The following is a 20535-nucleotide window of genomic DNA, read 5'->3' on the forward strand; positions in this document are numbered from 1 at the left end:
AGAAAATCTAGTTCAAATTTTTTCTTCCTTACCTTTTTCTTCCCCCAATTCCAACATACCTTTATTACTATATCAGTCCAGAACTTTTCAGAGATCATGATAAATAACACGAGCAAGAGACTTTTGATTTTTTTTTTTTAAAAAAAGTTTGGTTGCCAATAGAATTTGCTTGAGAACTACAAAATATCTATCCCTCAACCTCAACAAACCGGAGACACTTGGTCCAATGTTACCTCATTAGCAAATACACAGCGTGCTTTCAACAATTACAACCGAAGTAACACTGCATGGATGCTGACAAGATTGCACGAGGTAATGACTAATTCAGTTAGTCAATTATCTTGTCTCGTACTCACAGGAATAAATTACAATTATCTGAAACATTCTAGATATGAAATGTATGAATCCACTAGGAAGCATAGCATCTAGTTACAAGCATCTGGCAGCCCACAAAAATATGGACTAGAGGCATCAAATGTATGTTTTTCAATATTCTTTGTAATGCTCCAAATTACCAATTTTTTTTTTTTTAGATCATTAACTTCTACATAAAATTAAAAACATTTTGATATCTTAAAGTCCCAAAACGATAAATTTTTGTATTATTTATGATTTTTTAAAGAAAAATATCATAATTATATCATATTTTTGAAAAACGTAAAAAATACAAAATTTCATCATTTTGAAACTTCAAAATATCAAAATGTACTTTATTTTATATAAAAGCCAATAATTCAAAGAAAAATGAAAAATGAAATTGCAATGTTGGGACATTACCAGAAAAAAAAAATTACAGAAAGGCACGTTGGAGACCCTAGTTCAAAAAATGTACCAGCAATTCCTTGGATTCTCATTGTTTGACCTAAAATAATCATACGGCTGCTTTCTCATCGAGCTTCACCTTTTGAAAATGAGTTGTTGCTTGACTTTGAATCCTTGAGGCTCTACAATCCCATACGACATTGTGTTTTGAAAACAGAATATAATGATCAATGCAATGCTAATTGAAAACCATTGATGTGAACTTCGAAATGCCTCAGTCAGGAACAATTAACATACCAGACGTTTGAAGGATCGGGTCTGTGATGTTATCTTGGAATCCTCAAAATCTGGTTTTGCACGATCCAGTGTCTACAAAAAAGAATGCAGGTTCTATTACATGTTACACTAAAGAAAGTTAAAGAAGAGTTCAAAATCTGGTTTTTCACAATCTAGTGCCGACAAAATAGCAATGCAGGTTCTATTACATGTTATAATAAATAAAGATGAAGAACAGTGAAGGGTGATAAAACAGTCTTGAACCCGACAAGCAAAAAGGCTTTGTTTATCGAACCATGGATTGATGCCGAAAACAACTTCAGTCCTTCCAAGCACTTTCTTCAATGACTTCAATCCATCTTCTGGGGATTTCTATGGGGCATAAATTTTAGAATTAAAGACCATTTTTTTGCAAAACTTTTTTTAAAGAGCGCTAGGCATCTTGTATTAAACCTAAACGATTTTCTTTTAAGAGCAAAATCTCCCTTCCACCAAAGACCCATCATCTTCTCCATTATCTATTAACATGAAATAATTGTAGAGCCTATACACAGTAATAGTAAGGCATTCTAACCTATTTTGACCACCTAACATTGGCCAATGGGGCTGGAAGTGACAATGGCAGAAACCGGGCTTCTTTTAGCAACAAAATGGGTCAAAATGCTTTGTTATTACTACATGTGGGCCATACAACTAATTCATGTCAGCAAATAATGGAGAAGATAATGAATCTCCAACGGAAGGACAATTTTGCATCTGAAAAAAAAATTATTTAGGAAGAATATTACTCCACTTTTTAGTACGAGGTGCCCAACGTTCTTAAAAAAAAATATTTATGAAAGAAACATGGTCTTTAACCCTAAATTTTAATCATAAATCATTATTTAGCAATCAAATAGATCCAGGTGAAAAATTCTTTGATAACCACTAGACCAACACAATTTCATTACATTTTTTGCTAAATTAAGCATTTTGTCAGCAGAGTATAACATGGGTGAAGAAATACAAAATTTAACTAATGAGAACCAGTCCCACAGGTCAAATTGGACATTACCAAAGTGGATGATTAGCTGAGAGAAAAATGTGAGTTAACCTGAATCAAGGTCTCCACTCGACGCCGCATCCGTGTATGCATAAATCCTTCAGAGCACTGTAAAATGCCAACCATATAGGTTTTTGTTTAATAGCTTTGGCTATTGTGTTAAAGTAGTCATTGGCATAGTAGTAATATAACTTTATGACCAAGTGGTTAGGACTCGTGGACTTAATTCTTGTGACCCTATACAAATTAAGTTTCAATATAAAGGATGGCCTTCTTTGTATATCTATGACAAATATCAGAATATTCTCTCTTATCAAATATAATGAGTACAAGATATCTATGTTCAAAGGGAGAAGGTAATAAATTAAATTGAAATATTAAATAAAATTTACTGAGTAAAATGGTAAAGTCTTCAAAGTGATAAAAGAATCAACTTATTGAATGAGATATCAAGAAAAACAAAATAAATAATAAATAATTCATTTAATAAAAAAGACCCTATGAACCAAGCCATGCATCAAGAAAAGGCCCAGTTGTCTCCGGTTGCTCCTTTTCCCAAGAATTAGCTTGGCCCAATTGGATTGACCAAGCTAAACTGAGTTCATGGGACCTATCAACTCGATGAGCACCCATAATGGTGCAATGCATTATATTGATGTAACCCTTCACCATTAATGGCCTTCATTGCCCTTTTTCGTTTTCTAGTTGAACTTTAGCTGTTGCTAAACATTCTTTTTGTACATTTAATTGCTACTAAGACAACTTTCGCCATATATTGCCTTCATTTGTCATGAATTTCATGATCAGCCAGTATTTTTCTTACTATATTTAGTCTTCACTAGTACTATTTTTCTCTTTATGGCCTACATTGTCAGGTTTCTTTCAGTGACCAGCTCGCAAATGTAGTCAACAAGGGATTACCTAGTGTTGTCGTCTTTCAAAACTTAACCATCAAACTTGGCAAGAAGGATATCCATTCACCAGCTTGAGGGAGTGCTAGCAGTGTTGGACTTGTAAATAAGGTGAATAATTTAGTTATTTCATTATTTTCTTATTTAATGATAAAACACAATGGCATTGTACAATCCATGTAGCCGACCCTATCTAGTAGGACAAGGCTTGTTGTTATTGTTGTTGTTGTTGTTATATTATTCTCAAATGTCCCTAATTGTAACTTTGTCTCTTTGAGTAGCCTTTCTTGTCCATCAATAACAATGCACTTCACCTCTATATTAACGAGAAATTCAGGCTTTTTGTCACCGTGAAAAGATTGAAACAAGATATAAGCCATTAAACTAATTTGGTTCAAGGAAAACACACCTTAACATGATAGCTAACATATGCGTGAAAAGTTGATAAATTCCAGACTGTACGATCCAATTTCTGGCCTTGTACATGACGAGGAAGGATAACTGCAGAGTCGAACACATATTGTGGTGAAAGCAGCAAATGAATGACGTAAATAAACAAACAAAAGTATTTTTCAAAATAAGAACCAAATGTCACAAATCCTGCATTTGCTGATAATGCATGAGCCGGTGCTTCTTTCAGTTCTGATGGAGGAGAAAGAGACCATGAACAAGGAGGGGCATTATATAGCCCACCTGTCCGCCTAGCTTCCACAAATTCCTAAATTATAATAAACATTTAGAGTTTCAACCATTGAACCACCCAACAAAGGAGTAAAATGCTATACAAGAAAGCTTTTCAAGATTCAAGTTAAGTTTTCCTCTCTATCTCAATCTCCCCTATTATCTTTTAGCTCAGCAACTCTAATGAGATGAAGCATTAGCTGAAAAACTCTACCTGCAAGAAGGAAGTTGCGAGAACAATGTCTATGGAATCGTTGAATCTCATAGGATACACCACAATCACCTTATCAGCCTGTCAAAGAGGGGATATTTCATCATCTAAACTGAAGGGTTACTTCCCTCTCAAATAATTAACAGTGAACAACTAAATGCAATGATCTATAGAGTCAGCACACAACACTATACATCAACAAACCAAAAGACAGCAGATGCTTTAAGAGATATTAGAATTGAAATACAAAACAAATTAGATTCTTCTATTTTGACATTTAAAGAATCACTTCATTATTTTCCTCTCCATTTTCTAATTTACCAAAAGAAAAAGGAAAAATATCATTTAAGGACCGCAGAGAAGATTTAACATCAAACAATGACCAAAAGATTCTGAAATATCATTGCAAGACCAAGGAACTAATTTGAAAATCATGTTAGATGAGAAAAGACTATAACACCCCTACTTTTCTTTTTTCATTAATAAGTAGTCATTCACATTTAACAAAAAGGCATTCGCCAATTGACAAGTTTAAAATTTAAAAGAGCTTGATTATGGGAAAAGACAAACACAAATAATGTTTCAATAAGTAGTTGTTAATTAACAAATACTCATTTGCATTTAACAAGAAAACCATTTGATGATTGACAAATTTAAGAATCTCAAAGAGCTTGATTGTGGGAAGGGACAAGTGTAGATCATGTTTCAACAAGTAGTCATTCATTAATTAATAAGTACACATTTGTATTTAACAAAACGCTATTTGCTAATTGACAAGTTCAAGAATCTAAAAGAGTTTGGTTGTGGAAATGGATAAATGTAAATTATATTTTAACAAGTAGCCATTCATTAATTAACAAATGCCCATTTGCATTTAACAAGAAATCATTTGCTAATTGACAAGTTAAAAAGAAAAAAGAAAAGCAGGGGTATTATAGTCTTTTCCTATGTAAAATTATTTTCAAATCAGTCCCCTGGTCCTACAGTGATATTTCAGAATCTCTTGGTCCTTGATTGATATTAAATATTCTCTGTGGTCCTTGAATGATACCTTCCCAGAGAAAAACTACAAGGGACAGACTATACTTGCAGGTGTGAACGGCATCTCAAAAAAGAAATGGCATGGCATCACAACAGCGGTATATGCTCAGTTGATTCAGACACTAGTATTTATTTGTTTCTTGATAGAGCAAAAAAAAAAAAATAATAAAGAGAACAATTTATAACTAGCTAGAGGTTAAGATACTCTTAACCAGAAAGTACAATACAACAACAACAACAACAAGCCTTTTAAAACCAGAAAGTACAATATTGGTTCAAAACAGAACACAGTCACCTACGAGCGTATAAGAGCCATCCTTTTGGCTAGGGTTTGGAGTGCAACATGTAAAACCATCCCTAAATTGGCATCTCTAAAAATCAAACCATTGTCATTCCCTGGGATTCAAACAACTGGTAACACTGTACCCTACCAATGTTGAATAGAGCTGTCCAATCTCTTTAATTTCAAATAAAGCGGTTTCCTCAAAAATCCCTGTTCCAACCACTGAAGGGAATCCACATAGGATATTCACAATTCTATCTCAAAACACAATCAATGAAGAAAATATTTCCTTCAAGATGAGTGCATTCCACAAGTGTCTGGACCGAAGAGTTTATTCCACAAGTAACTCACTTCTGGAATCTGGATAGTGGAGAGTTAAGTAAAAGTATGACAAGTGTCTGGACTATATCAGAACATTTCACATGTCAGGAGAAAGAACCAATTGGCTATTCTATTCAGGTGCACAGCACCTCTTGTGTGGGCTTTTTCAGCACTTGTGGAGAAGTACGATATGTCCTGCAAATGTAAACAAAGTTTGGCCAGATCACTTAAGAGGCACTGGGAATACTAAGGAGGCTTGACTATGGACTTGAGCAATACCTGCGGCAGCTTGGTGCTTATGATTGGAGCAAACTGACAGAATTTTCAAGGATAAATTTATGATGTTGTCTCTCTTGTATAATGACAAGGAATCTGTTTCCCTAAAGCTTAAGCTATCAGGTGTAGACCTAGACCTAGCAATATAATAGTCTCTAACACACATCCTCCAGTTAATGTTTGTTAGAAGAATTATAAAGAATAAGGGTGATAAGGATCACACTCTGGACTATTTCATCAAAGGGGCTTCTTTCACAGAAATGTCATTGAACCAGATAACACAGGCTCAGGTATGGCTTTTTTCTCTAGCACAAGAAAATTTAATTGTTCTGAATTGTCAAAGCTTCGAGGACTACACAGGGATTTCACTGTTAGCATTAGACACATGCAGAAGGATTTACAATCTTTGATTTGTTTTTCCTTTTTTTATCACAGAATAATAAATGAAATGAGAAAATAATTACAGTGATGGAAGATAAGCAATCCTTCTCAAAAAGAAAGTGGCTCAGTTTTCATCTCTCTCTCTCTCTCTCTCTCTCTACTTTTCTGGAAATAAATTGCTGTCTTCAGCACTATTACTTATATTCTCCTGTCCAAGAAATTTACAATTGTACACAAGTACAAGCAACGGAATTTTACTAGGGTAGCAAGGAAAAAAATATCAAGAGAGTAAATTTAACAATCCAAAAAGCAATGAACCAAATTAATAGAAACTAGTGTCTAGTATTTACACCTGAGGAACAAGAAAGAAAGACTCATTTGGGCGATGCACAAGGGCAACAAGTGGACTCAAGTCAGGAGCAACAGTTCTTGTAGCGAGATGTTTTAGAATTACTCTCAGTGGTGCACCTAGTACCACCTCCCTAACCGATGCAACTTTCAGCAAAAAAGCATATCTTTGATCTGCAAAAGATCAATATCATCAAATCGCAAAATGTCAAAAAAGAAAAAAGAAAACACACACACTAACAGCTGAATAATTGAAAATAAAATTATAGCAATTTGATCATAAAACTGATTTTAAACTGAAAGGGTAGAACTTGCCCAATATAGATCAGGGTTATTGCCTAGGACCCTCTTCTTTACAAAATTAATTATTTTTGTAATGGTCAATATATATGTGATACTTGTTATATAATATGAATAATGGATATAAAATATTTCAGTCAGTACAACTGTAATTATAGCTTATCTTTTGCAGTGAGAGAGGTCCGCATAGCAAATCTTTGTATTGCCTGAAAAAGAACTGAAATATAGATTTTCAAAGTAGGTAGAAGAGATGTGTAATTGGGGTGTCTTGGAAGTGTAGCTTACTCTTCATTCACTGTACACAACTTTGTTACGAGTAGCACATGCAGCAGGCAACAACAAATAATTTTTTAGCTGATAAGGGTCCAAGTCAGCATAACAGACCCATAACCACTTATCAACACAGAAAGAGGAGGAAGATAACAGAATCTGATGCTGTTATGCAGATTGTGAGGGATTTATCCGATTTAAATTAATTTCTTGCTGTTATTTTTAACTATTTTAATTCATTATCATTTTTCTTTGCTGTTAGTAGCTGAATAATTGGACCTTAACTCTGTTAGTGAGGTACCCATTTGCTAGTCAGTTATTTCCTGACTTTTAGGTTAATATTCTGCATTATTTGATTTGTTTAATTGTAATTTCTGGTTATAAATATCCTTGCGTTTATCACAGCAGGATATGATTGAGTAGTAAAACTTGTTTCCCTTGCAGATTCTCCTGTTTGGCTATTAAGTTCAATAGAGTGAGATTCTTGCTCTATTTAATTCAATTGATTCTTCCTTTTCCTTCATATTTGTTTTAAGCCCCTACCAATAGCTCAAGAGGAAAAGGCTTCCACATAACAGATCAACAAAACAAAATTTTTAAAATAATGGCAATGTCTATATTAGAGTGTAAAAGGGTTATTATATTCTTAGCCGTAACTTATCAGTTAGTTTGTTATAACAGTATCTGTGTATTGAGATCATATGATCAACAGAAGCAAGCAATCCTTTAGAGCATTCCCTCTCTCCCCCCCCCCTCTCTGGTCTCACTTAAAAAGTCTTAGCACATAGCAAGTGTATGATGTTATATTATAAGAAATATCAGCATACCTTGATTCGTTGGAAGCTTAGAAAGATTTATTTTTAATGTGAGGTTAAAGCCATCCCTTGGAGGATCAAGTATTTGTACAAGCGTGCCATATGCAGCTTTTATTGCTTCTATGGCTCCAAAAGGAAGTCCACCCAAGAAAATTGTTTCTGGAGGAGGGATAGGCAAGGATACCGATAACAACAAAATATGTGGATTCTTTATAGTCACCTACAATCATTTTTGCTTTGTCAGGTGTTAAATGCAAAACTGTCAAACACTAACTCCACCTAACGAAAACTATCAAGTATCAAATTTAAACATAAATTGAAGATTTGATGGATTTACCTGAATATGATATCGAAAATCATCAAACTCAAACCAGTGGTAGTCCAGTTCAACACCTTTTTCAAGACTGTAGTATCAATATGACATATAACATTTGTGTTATTGTGTTACTGATCATCAAAATTACAAAAGTTTGCATCATGATAATTTTATTAGTAAGAGGCAGGTAAGAAACAACCAGAACGAGAGGATTTCTATCATCATATAATAGGAATATACATCACCACACAACAGTATTATGATCTGGAATCCAAATTGACTTTTTACACCCTTAACTGACCAATATACATGCTATAAGGCCTTCTTATTTATAACAGATAGCTTTCCCACCAAATTAGAGTACAGCTGTAGACAAAGTGAGCTCCATGCAAACCCTTTAATTTAGCTCGTTTTTTCCATAAGAGAAGAAATTATAGTAAGGAAAAAAAATATAAAACACAAGGAGGATGAAATGTCCTCTAACCCTCTTAAGATGAAGCACTTAATTAAAAATAAAAACAGATAAAAATAAAAGATAGAAACATGATCATGCAGCCAAGCTGCCCAACCCCTCTACCTACGAAGCATTGTTACTCCAAAATCAAACAGTGTCCAGGTATAACCCATGTAGAACCTCATTTTACGCACGCTGCTGCTTGCTCAAAATATAAATGGACAGTAAAAATTTTATCGTGTCATGGTCATGTCCTGAGTCTGAGTGGATCCCCTCCATATTATCCCTTTAAATATCTATAAAGTGAGTCATTTTAAAAAGCCACACCAAGAGAGAACACAAAATATTTTCTATTCCGCAAGGGATCTTAAGACAAACAAACACTCCTAAAGATACATGGATTTCATTCCAAACAAATGTTCCAAATCACAGCAAAAAACTATGCATTGCGACAATGTTATTCCTTCCTTTTCTATCCAAAACCTTTGAACCGTATTTACAATATCCACTAGGAGGCACTATACTATAAAACAATTCTCAGTACAAAACATGATTCCCATACTTCATGATCTTATCACCAATTGAAAAGGATACAAGATGCGTGTTTCTATTTTATAAAGGTTCAAAGTTGATTTATGAATGCAATTATACATGGAATAACCTCCTGTACCCTTATAGTGTAAAAAATATCTACAGGAAAATAGTGCGTAAAAACCTTGGATTCAATAAAATCTTCATTTCAACGCATATGAAACCTAAATAGCCTTCCAAAAAGCAACTGTGAAACCAGAGAACAAAGCACGACATGAAGTTACGTGAACGTTGACCATATTCTACTTATCAGTCTTATAAAAACTGAAATTACAAATATTTATATAATCTTCATAGGGAGCAAAACAATTTCTGAAAAACATAATTATACTGCAAAAAAATGAATCATTCAAAAACAAATAATATACCGAAACGCCCATTGCTTTAGAACAAAAGGCGAATACATAAATTGAATAGATAGAACAATAAGAGGACTCACTGTTGAACCCGATTCATCAAGGTCTGAAGCAGAAACCTTGAATGAGACTGCAAAAGTATCATCGATTTCCTTCGGCAAAATCGAAATCAAATGTGGGTGCTCCAATCAGGTACGGAAAAGAGCAGAGAGCAACAGCCAGGGGATTCTTTCCTTGACGTTTGGGATTCAGACCGCTATCAAAATTGAAAAGGGAGAATGACTGAGAGCTCCAAGTGCCGATAAATTTAAATCCGGTCTACGGTGTCAACTCTAACATTAATAAGTTTATTTTTCAACTTTATAACTTTATTTTAATAAATTTATAATTTATTGTTTAAATTTTAATAAAAAATAAATTAAATTAAATTAAAAATTAAAAAAGTAAATTATAAATTTATCACCATAAAATTATAAAAAGTAAGAAATAAGTTTGCAAATTTATTAATTTATCCTTTTGGGTTTTTTGTCGTCCTCCCTTTGATAATCATATGTATGCCCTGTCGCATTGATTCACCTTTCGCATTGGGTGCCATTGGGAAAATCACGATGAACTGTAGCAGCATATTCACAAACAAATCACAGGATTTTAAAATTACTGCAGAGGACCAAATGACCAAAATTTAGTTAAAATTCATTGTGAAATTACAAAATTACCCCTCATTTATATTTTTTTTTTAAAAAATCCTCTACTATCACCAATAGATGGAGCACTGCCAGCAGTAGCCAGGGTGATGGCCAATGGGAGGTTTAATTTGACAACCTCTTAATCACAAAAAAAAAAAAGGAAAAAAAAAATGCTACCCACTAAACTGGCAATATATATAATGCAAACTTGTGTATATATTAGCAACTTTGTTTTCACTTTCCAAAACAATAATTGTTAGAAATTTAATAGTTATTTGTCATTTTATAAATGATAGGGTGTTAAATTATCAATGGAACTAATTAAAAGTTTTGATATGCATCATCTTTTATAACTATTTAATTATTTTTATTATCAAATGCTTACTTGTCAAAAGCTTGTGTTAAATTGTTATTTTATTAAAATTTATTTATCAAATTATTTTAGCAAACATTTATAAAAACGAATGGAAATTAATTTTTTTCAACAAGTACCCATTAATAATTTAACAAGTATTTATTTGTGACACACGTTCCATTACTAACTTTGACAGTTTTTCTTACTAGTTTGATAAGTAAATTTTAGTAAAATAAAAAATTCACAAAGCTATTTTACAAATAAACTTTTGGTAATAAAAATAAGTTAACATTTATAAAAACTAGCGCGTAATAATTTTTTTAACAAATCCCCATTAATAATTTAATAAATAATTATTTGTAAAATAATAAGTCGCATTACTAACTTTGATAATTTTTCTAAATAATTTAATAAGTAAATTTTAGTAAAATAATAAGTTTACATAAGCTTGACATTAAGAGAAGAGAAAAATTCATTTGAACTTAGCTACTTCCTATTTTGATTGAGAGTTTTGAAACAACTCATAAGGTGCAAAGTGCAAACTAAAAATCCCAAATAACAACATAGATAGCATGTAAAGAACGGAAGAGAGAAACTTTTTTGCTTGAAAGAACTCCTCTAAACTAAGTAATATGTCTCTTAATCTTCGGATATTAAATTGGATGATTTTAGAGGTTTTTAAAAGGTCTATTTATAATAAATCCATCCCTCTTGGACTTAAAATCTAGATAGATTACGCCTAACCTCATCTGATTTGTTGATATCTGATTTAAAATATATTAAATATTAAATCAAAGCTTGTCACGCATTTGGGCTTCACATTCACACATGATCAGGCCAGTTGAATTACGTCCACGGGCAGACGAAGTGCTCACAGGCCTTTCTGTGGTCAAAGAATTTCTTTGGGCTGATCTCTTATTGCGTTTTAAATTCATCCCTCTTGTTTGGTAAAAAAAAAAAATCATCCCTCTTGGGCTTGGAATCTAGATAGATCAAGCTTAACCTCATCTGATTTGCTAATACCTGATTTAAAATATATTAAATATTAAATCAAAGCTTGTCATGCATTCTGGGCTTCACATTCACACATGGTCGAGCCGAGTTGAATTATGCCCACGTGTGGTCAAAGACCGAAGGTTCCTTGTTCGTTTAGTTGTTTACCCGTGGGAGAAGAGCGAGGCCTGTAATTGTCTGCATGTGATGAAGACTTGTACTATCATTCTTCGCAAGCAATCATGTTGAGGAACTTTGGAATCACCATAGTAATAAATTTTGATAGAATCAGTAATTCAAATCGAGCTCAACAGGCTAGCCTGAACCTATTTAAAAAAATTTACAGGCCTTTTGATATCTACGGGCCTTTTGTTGTTGAAGAATTTCTTTTGGATTTATCTCTTAGGTTTTGCGTTTTATGGCATGTTTCTGTTATTTTTTGGCTGCACTTCTCAAAAAAAAAAACACCAAAAGTATTATGTGAGGCCCTTTATCTATATTTATCATTTTTTCATGCATTATTTAATAAATAAAATGGTCAAAAATATATAAAAAAAATTAGGCAGACGAAGTGTTCACAGGCCTTTCTGTGGTCAAAGAATTTCTTTTGGGCTGATCTCTTATTGCGTTTTAAATTCATCCCTCTTGGGCTTGGAATCTAGATATATCACGCTTAACCTCATCTGATTTGCTAATACCTGATTTAAAATATATTATATATTAAATATTAAATCAAAGCTTGTCATGCATTCTGGGCTTCGCATTCACCCATGATCGAGCCGAGTTGAATTATGCCCACGTGCGGTCAAAGACCGAAGGTTCCTTGTTCGTTTAGTTGTTTACGCGTGGGAGAAGAGCGAGGCCTGTTATTGTCTGCGTGTGGCGAAGAGTGAAGACTTGTACTATCATTCGTCACAAAAAATCATGTTGAGGAACTTTGGAATCACCATGGTAGTAAATTTTGGTAAAGTCAGTAATTTAAATCAAGCCCAACGGGCTAGCTTAAATCTGCTTGAAAAAATTTAGGACCAGACTCTAAAAAATTATAATTATTTTATAGTCTAAATAAGCTTGAATACCCAAATAAAAAATTTATTTTTAAAAAATATATAAAATATAATAAATATTAATTAATTTTTTAAGTTTTAAATCATTTTATGCTAAAATATCATATATTTGAATCCCATACATTATTGAATCCCATACATTATTGAAGTATCAAAAATAATATTTTATATTTTTTATAAAATAAAATAATTAATTTTAAAGTTAAAAATTTAATTAAAAATAAATTTTAAAATAAAATTCAGATATTCAGGCCGGGCTTAACTATTCATGCTTTTTTAAGACTCAGGTTTGTTCGAGTTTGAGCCTATTCAAATTAGGTTTATTCCCAACTCTAATGGTAGATTATGTTCGTGAGTAGATAAAGTATTCACAGGCTTTTTTGTGGTTGAAGAATTTCTTTTGGACTTATCTCTTAGATTTTGCGTTTTAAGTCATGTTCCTGTTATTTTGGCCGCGTTTCTCCAAAAAAAAAAAAACCAAAAGTATTATGTGAGGCCCTTTATCTATATTTATCATTTTTTCATGCATTATTTAATAAATAAAATGGTGAAAAATATATATAAAAAATTAGGCAAATACCCACTTATAAAAAAGTGTTTGCATTCAAACCTAGTTTATGCTGATGTGAAAATAAGAGGTTCTGCATTTGCATAATTTCTTAAGCATTTGAACTTTGTTTTTACTCATGTACTATATTATTTGGTTACTTTGTAAAGTGAGTTTTTGTGATAAAATTCGATAATAGATAATGGCTCATGCTCTATTGCTTGAAATGTTTGTGTTTTTGCCAAAATTGGATGGATGCATGTATGTATAGGATGGATGGAAGTGATAGATGGATGGATGGAAGGAGGGAGGGATAGATGGATGGGTGTGTTTGTGTACTGGATGCATGCATGTAAATATGTCGATGATGGATGGATGGATGGATGGATGGATGGATGTGAGGGAGGGAGGGAGGGATGAATGTATAGATAGATGTGATGGATGGATGGATGGATGGATGATGGAATTGTTGGATGGATGGAGTACTATTATTAGACCCTTCGTATCATGATTCAAACAGATAAAACAAAATTTCACTTGGTACAAACTTCATTAGGCAAACATTTAATACCAAATTCACGCAATGTCAAGTCTTAAGCCTCAATTAAATGTAAACAATATATGTATCAACAAATATATCTCAAAAAAATAGATATGAGTTTCCCACCGAAGCATGGATGAGATCAACTTGACCAAAGACAGCTCATTTATAGACCATATTAAGTAAATGCGTAAAAAAGGTATAACTTCAAAACTGTAATTCCGCAGGAGTTCAAAGAACTTAAACATCTAACTGGGGCCATAAAAGGAGTTAGAAGGAATCTATTGGTCAATCGCTCAAAAATTCCACATGCTCATTTCAAAACTTAAACGTAAATCATCATAAAATGCAATAATACTTGCATTGTCTCTTCATCGGTAAATGAAACCTCATTCTTCATCTTGTTTTTTTCCAAGAAATTAATTGCCCTCTGGTTCTTTTAATACAGTACTACTTGTGGCCTGAATACATCATTTATTCCAAAAAATAAATTAAGCTGCCTCGAAGCACATGCATGCAAAGAATAAAATCCAAGCCAAAGCTTCCATCAATGTGTAATGTAGCAGAAAAACAATGAGGACGCCATTGATTATTTAGAGACTGGCCATGAGGTAAATTTACATTACAATACATATAGACAAGGGAAAAGGCGCAAAAATGAAGAAAATAACAACACATAATCAAAACACAATTTAGACAATGTTGATAACTATTAAACAAAATCTGAAATACCTATCTAAAAAGAGTTTTTCATGAGAATGACTCAGCAACTTTAGGGGTATGATGTAAGGTGATCCATGGTGATTTACTTGAAAGAGTTGTTAAATGGATAATCAATTCCAATATCCAACATCAGTTCCAATATTATATCCAATCCAGAACCTATTTACATGTTAAAAACTTAAAATTGTCCAAGTATGTCTGAAAACAAGTGGCCAAAATAAAGCAAAAACCAAAGTCAGAGTCAGAATCCTAAACTTATGAAATGCCTATTTACAATTGTTGGCTACCTGTGCTTACTTATATTTTGCCATCATCCACTATTGGTGAATAGTCATTGCCAACTCTTTAAAGATTTCTTCCATTCGATCCTTAGAAAATGTTTTGCAATATTTGTCCTCATAGTACCCTCTGCAAAACCACCACAATAAAGTCAAGTTAGATGTCAAATCTAGATTGTTAAAATGAATAAAGTCAAGCTCGAAGATATATACCTCGTTGGGAATTGTGGACAGAGCGTCTTTGACTATGTCTTTGATAAATTTCATGACGCAATAACTACAATCCATACCCCCATTTGTTTGTTCTAGGAACTATGAACAAACCAACAATATATATATATATATATATATGCTTAAATAATTATTGATAAATATAGTCATTTATTGTCTCCCACGAAAACAATGAGTCTTAGACTTCTAATTATGGCAGGATAGTTTTAGCCATGTGAAGGCAGCCCTTGAAAGGTTGAGTGCCACTCATAGGAGCCTCAAAGTTGCCAGATCTGGCATTAAGAAGAGGAACAAGCAGGCTGCCAAGGTCCCTGGTAGAAAGTGAACTGGCAAGAGTTATTTTGCACTCAACCTCTTGTTTTCCTATAATTTTTGTGTTCCTATAACTTTATCTTAAGCTGAACTAGTTCTTATATCTCATATTGGAAGGATTTGGGGAGGTTCCTGAATATATAAGCGAATGCTACACATCCCATTAAACTAACATTTTGGAAAGAGGATAATGGTTATGTGACAAAGTGATATCAAAACCAATCCTAGGTTTACCTAGCTAGTGGACTCTTTCAATGGGCCACTTATGATGAAAGCATCATGAATTGGTTGAAAAAACTGTTACATCTCACATCAGAAAGATTTGAGGAGAGTTCTGAAATATATATATATATATATATAGATGTACTACGCACCCTACTAAGCTAGTTTTTTGGGGAAAGAATAATGACCTCGTAGCTTGATATAAGCTTTTTTTTTTCATCCTTTTATACAAATCACAACTTGAATGGCATAGTTTTTTACTCATTTAATTTGTTTACGGCGATATACTTGCTTTTGAGCTGTTTACATGATATAACATAGTGAATGATCGCGAGAAAATTTGCATTTGCATTATTTAGAAAAGGTGATTGTGATTCTGATGATCAAAAACATGTGGTATTATTGAGTTAAACAGACATTGCCTTGCATGGCCTAGACAAATATTTGTAGCAAATAAAGTGGTCTGGTACATAAAAGAAGAGACATATTGATGCAACACTTTTTTTGTGATTGTTGTAGATCATTTTTCTGTGCTATTTGAGCTATTCTAGTTTATGAAAGAAGAGAAGTTATCAAGACATAAACTTGTGTTGTTGTATGTTAAAATCATGAAGGAAAATCTGGATATGATTTGGAGACCATGGGATTTTTTTTCCAAGTATTCTGCTATATTTTTCTTGAAAATAAGACTCTTAAATATGATCGAAACTTTATGTTGTGAAATTTTTTCAGTCTTGAAAACATATCATAACCCCACATTGATCATAGGTTTTGCAAGTAACATATATTCAATTAATATATTGCCAACTATTGCACCCCATCTTAAAAAGCATTTGAAACACCACTAACATGAGTAATGGTAAAAAAATTTCAGTCTCGAAAACATCATGATCTAAGTTTTTTTTTTTTAACATTGCATTCCAGTCTTAATATAAAATTGAACGCTAATTCAATTTCATTCAAACAATGGGAATATAAAAACTATTGCCGCATTCTTTTTTATAAGCACAATGTACAATTCCAAAGCTTTGCTTTGGTGGCCAGCGCAGTCCTGAAATAAAAGCCTTGAAATGGTTTTTTTTTTCAAATAAATTTTCCAGTAACTGTAAATGGCTTAGCATGCTCTTAGAATATCACTAAATACAATTGACTTGTTTGAGTAATCTTTAAAAGTACATTCAAACCACCTCTGGGATGTGAAGTTGGATCCTCCAAATGTATTTTTTTAAAATATAAATTGAAAATCAAACACAAACAATATCGGGCAGCCATCATTGTTTCCATCATGACACCAAATGCTATGCATTCCAGTCCAGAAAACTTCTAACAAAACATAATATTGTACGGATCATATAATAAGAATAAACACTTTCCGACAGCAATTTATTCTTTACCTACTGCACTATTATATGTAAACACACACGTCCTTCCTTACTTCAGCACCCATATATTTAGTAAAATTATAGGTCTGACATACATGTACATATCTGAGGCGAAAAACCAAGATGTGTGAAAGCTGAAGGAGTCTCTGGGAAACACGTTCAACAACAGCACATCCACATGTCGCTCGCCATCAATTTGAATCACCACATTGGATGGTTGTGGCCAACTATCAATGTGAGTTAAACTCAATGCTCATGCTATCCCCCTTTGTCAAGATCCTCTCCCCAAGTTCTTCCATTACCAATGTGGTATTCATCCCAAGACTTTACATCTAAAATGATGTGCCTATGAGGTCTTAAGTGAGCTTGAATTTGGAGCAAATTTGACATTGTTGGTGTTCATATTTACCATTGCCTATTTTAGCATATGTTTTTGTACTCACATATGCCCCAACACCCAATTATGTTCATAAACATTATCGAAACTCATAGCCTCACCATGCACCCCCACCGGGTCCAAACACACCAAGTTTAGTACCACTAAATAAGACAACATGCTAAAAGTAGCTTTTAAGATCATTGGCAACAACGGGAAAAATCAAAGTTTGAGTCATGCTGAAACACTATTTTTAAGAGTTATTCCGCCACACCGGATTGATCGAGCAGAAGGTCTCCAATATTAAACAAACTCTTCCTGTAAAATGTAGAGGGACACAAAATGAGTCATTTTGTTCACAAAATAAACTCAAGCAACAGCACAAAAGAAGTAGTGTGATAGAAGAAGAGAGAAAGCCTAAAAGTTCAAATACTACCCTTTATAGGTAGAGAGTTCAAAAGTTGGGCAATAAAAACACCTTAAACATCATTATAAAAAAATCAGTTTCATATATAATAATGGTGTTTAATATATAGGCTATAACAACAACAACAACAACAACAAGCTTTTATCCCATTAGGTGGGGTCGGCTACATGGATTGCAAGACACTATTGTGCTCTATCATTTATCAAGCTTTTAGGAATATTATTAATTAAGAAATCGCATTTAACAACTTCCAAGAGTGTTCTCTTAAGCTTTCCTCTACCTCTCTTAATCGAACTCAAAGTTATATGTTCCACTCTTCTCACTGGTGCTTCCCTTGGTCTTCTTTGTACATGCCCAAACCATCTCAACCGATTTTCTACCATTTTTTCCTCAATAGGTGCCACCTTCACTTTTTCGCGTACGTGCTCATTTTGAATTTTATCTTTACGTGTATGTCCGCACATCCATTATAACATTCTCATCTCTGCTACTTCAACTTTATTCTCTTGCTGTCCCATTAGAGCCCAGCATTCACTACTATATAACATTGCCGGTCTGATAGCAGTGCGATAAAACTTTCCTTTAAGTTTATTAGGCACCTTACGGTCACAAATAACTCCTTTAGCTTTTCTCCAATTAAACCACCCAGCTTGAATTCTATGTGAAATATCTCCACTGATTTCGTCATCATTTTGAATAATGGCTCCCAAATATCTAAACTTTTCACTTGAGGTATAATTTGATCTCCCAATTTCACTTCCAAATTATTGTCGAATAATCCTTTATCAAATTTACAATATAAATATTCCGTCTTACTTCTACTCAGACGAAAACCTTTCGACTCCAATGTCCTCCTCCATAACTCAAGTTTGCAACTAACCTCTTCTCTTGTCTCTGCTATAAGAACTATATCATCCGCGAAGAGCATACATTTCGGGATTTCCTCTTGAATATGTTCCGTCAAAACATTTAAAATCAAGTTGAACAAATAAGGACTCAGAGATGATCCCTGATGTAGTCCAATCTTTATAGGAAAATCCTTTGTTTGACCACTAGGCGTTCTTATACGAGTTTTTACCCCCTCATACATATCTTGTATGGCTTTAATATAAGCAATCCGTACTCCCTTTTTTTCCAACGCTTTCCAAAGCACTTCTCTTGGTATACGATCATAAGCTTTTTTCAAATCAATAAAAATCATGTGTAGATCTTTATCTTTACAACGATACTTTTTCATTAATCCCCTTAGTAGATAAATCGCCTCTGTAGTTGATCTACCTGGCATAAAACCAAATTGATCCTTAGAAATACTTGTCTCCAATCTCAACCTGTGCTCAATTACTTTCTCCCACAATTTCATTGTGTGGCTCATGAATTTAATCCCTCTATAGTTAGTACAATTCTGAATATCTCCTTTATTTTTATAAATAGGAATTAATGTACTTCTCCTCCACTCATCAGGCATTTTCTTGGACCGGTAAAATCACATTAAATAACTTAGTTAACCATCTCACCCCTTCTTCACCTAAACATTTCCACGCTTCGATAGATATACAATCAGGTCCGTTGGCTCTACCATTTGCCATTTTCTTAAGAGCTTCCTTTATCTCCTTATCACGTATTATTTGATAGAATGACAAATTTTGTTCTCCTTCACCAGTTACTAAATCCTCCAAGTTACTAGATGAATCCTCTCCATCATTGAAAAGTTTAGAAAATAAGTCTCCCATCTATTTTAATTTCATCATCTGTAACTAAAATTCTTCCCTCTTCATCCTTAATACACCTTACCTGTTCTAGATCTCTTGATTTTCTTTCCCTACTCTTGGCAATCTTATAAATATTTTGCTCTCTTCCTTCGTCTCAAGGTTCTTATAAAATTCTTCAAAAGCTTTAGAACGAGCTTCACCCACAGCTCTCTTAGTTTCCTTCTTAGCCATACGGTACCTCTCCCAATTTTCCTCATTGTTACACAAATGTATGGCTTTAAAACAGTTCTTCTTATACTTGATTTTGTCCTGTACACTATTATTCCACCACCAAGACTCCTTATCTCTCGGACCAGAAACCTTTCGATTCTCCCCAAAACTACTTTTGCAACCTCCGTTATCTTTTTAGCCATATCCTCCCATATGATGTTAGCACTTCCCTGAGAATCCCAAAGTCCTTTATCCAAAAGATTTCGCTTGAAAATATCTTGCTTCTCACCTTTTAATTGCCACCACCTAATCCTTGGTGTTACTACTTGTCGACGTTTTTGGATTTTACTCATAATACACACATCAAGGACTAGGACCCTATGTTGTGTCGTTACAGCATCTCCGGAGATCACCTTACAATTTTTACAAAGTTTTCTATCTGTGTTCCTAACTAAAAGAAAATCAATCTGTGACCTTGAGGCTCTACTTTTGTAAGTGATGAGATGCTCATCTCTTTTCTTGAAACAAGTGTTGGCAATCTTAAAATCATACGCCAATGAGAAATCAAGAAGAGTTTGTCCTTCATTGTTTAGCTCTCCAAAACCAAAACCACCATGCACCCTCGCATACTGACCAGCTTCCCTCCCGACATGCCCATTAAAGTCTCTCCAATAAAAATCTTTTCACTCTCTGTGATATGTGTCGAATCAACCCTCCAGATCCTCCCAAAAATAATTCCTTAAGACTGGCTTCTGTCCCGACTTGCGGCGCATAAGCGCTAACAATATTAACAGTCTCACGTCCAATTATCATTTTTTAAAATAATTCTGTCTCCAATGCT

The 20535-nt window shown here is 33.6% G+C and overlaps 2 protein-coding genes across 5 annotated transcripts in view; both read right to left on the reverse strand.

Annotated features, from left to right (window-relative positions):
- Window positions 1-316: 316 nt before the first annotated feature.
- Window positions 317-9934, reverse strand: LOC129318623 (actin-related protein 2/3 complex subunit 2A-like). Of its 4 annotated transcripts, XM_054963481.1 has the most exons (11): window positions 9719-9932; window positions 9404-9466; window positions 8256-8322; window positions 7931-8138; window positions 6538-6707; window positions 3887-3964; window positions 3577-3709; window positions 3401-3492; window positions 2132-2188; window positions 1060-1131; window positions 317-944 (listed from the first exon to the last, which is right to left on the reverse strand). In XM_054963481.1, exons 1-11 carry the CDS (start codon window positions 9778-9780, stop codon window positions 888-890), a joined length of 1059 nt encoding a protein of 352 aa, XP_054819456.1. In that variant the 5' UTR covers window positions 9781-9932; the 3' UTR covers window positions 317-887. The 4 variants fall into 4 exon arrangements, with proteins under 4 accessions (XP_054819456.1, XP_054819453.1, XP_054819457.1 ...); XM_054963478.1 differs by having other exon boundaries at window positions 3401-3709; window positions 9719-9934; XM_054963482.1 differs by lacking the exon at window positions 9404-9466 and having other exon boundaries at window positions 9719-9931.
- A 6851-nt stretch (window positions 9935-16785) lies between these two features.
- LOC129318679 (ribonuclease MRP protein subunit POP4-like) overlaps window positions 16786-20535 on the reverse strand; it is a 36491-nt gene continuing 32741 nt past the window's right edge. The window contains exon 8 of the mRNA XM_054963578.1: window positions 16786-17666. The gene's annotated coding sequence lies outside the window, so the exon portion shown is untranslated. The remainder of the gene's footprint in view (window positions 17667-20535) is intronic.

This window comes from Prosopis cineraria, unplaced genomic scaffold (genome assembly GCF_029017545.1).
Source record: "Prosopis cineraria cultivar Desert tree isolate PC_DT_omini unplaced genomic scaffold, ASM2901754v1 PC8, whole genome shotgun sequence".
Classification (NCBI taxonomy): Eukaryota; Viridiplantae; Streptophyta; class Magnoliopsida; order Fabales; family Fabaceae; genus Prosopis; species Prosopis cineraria.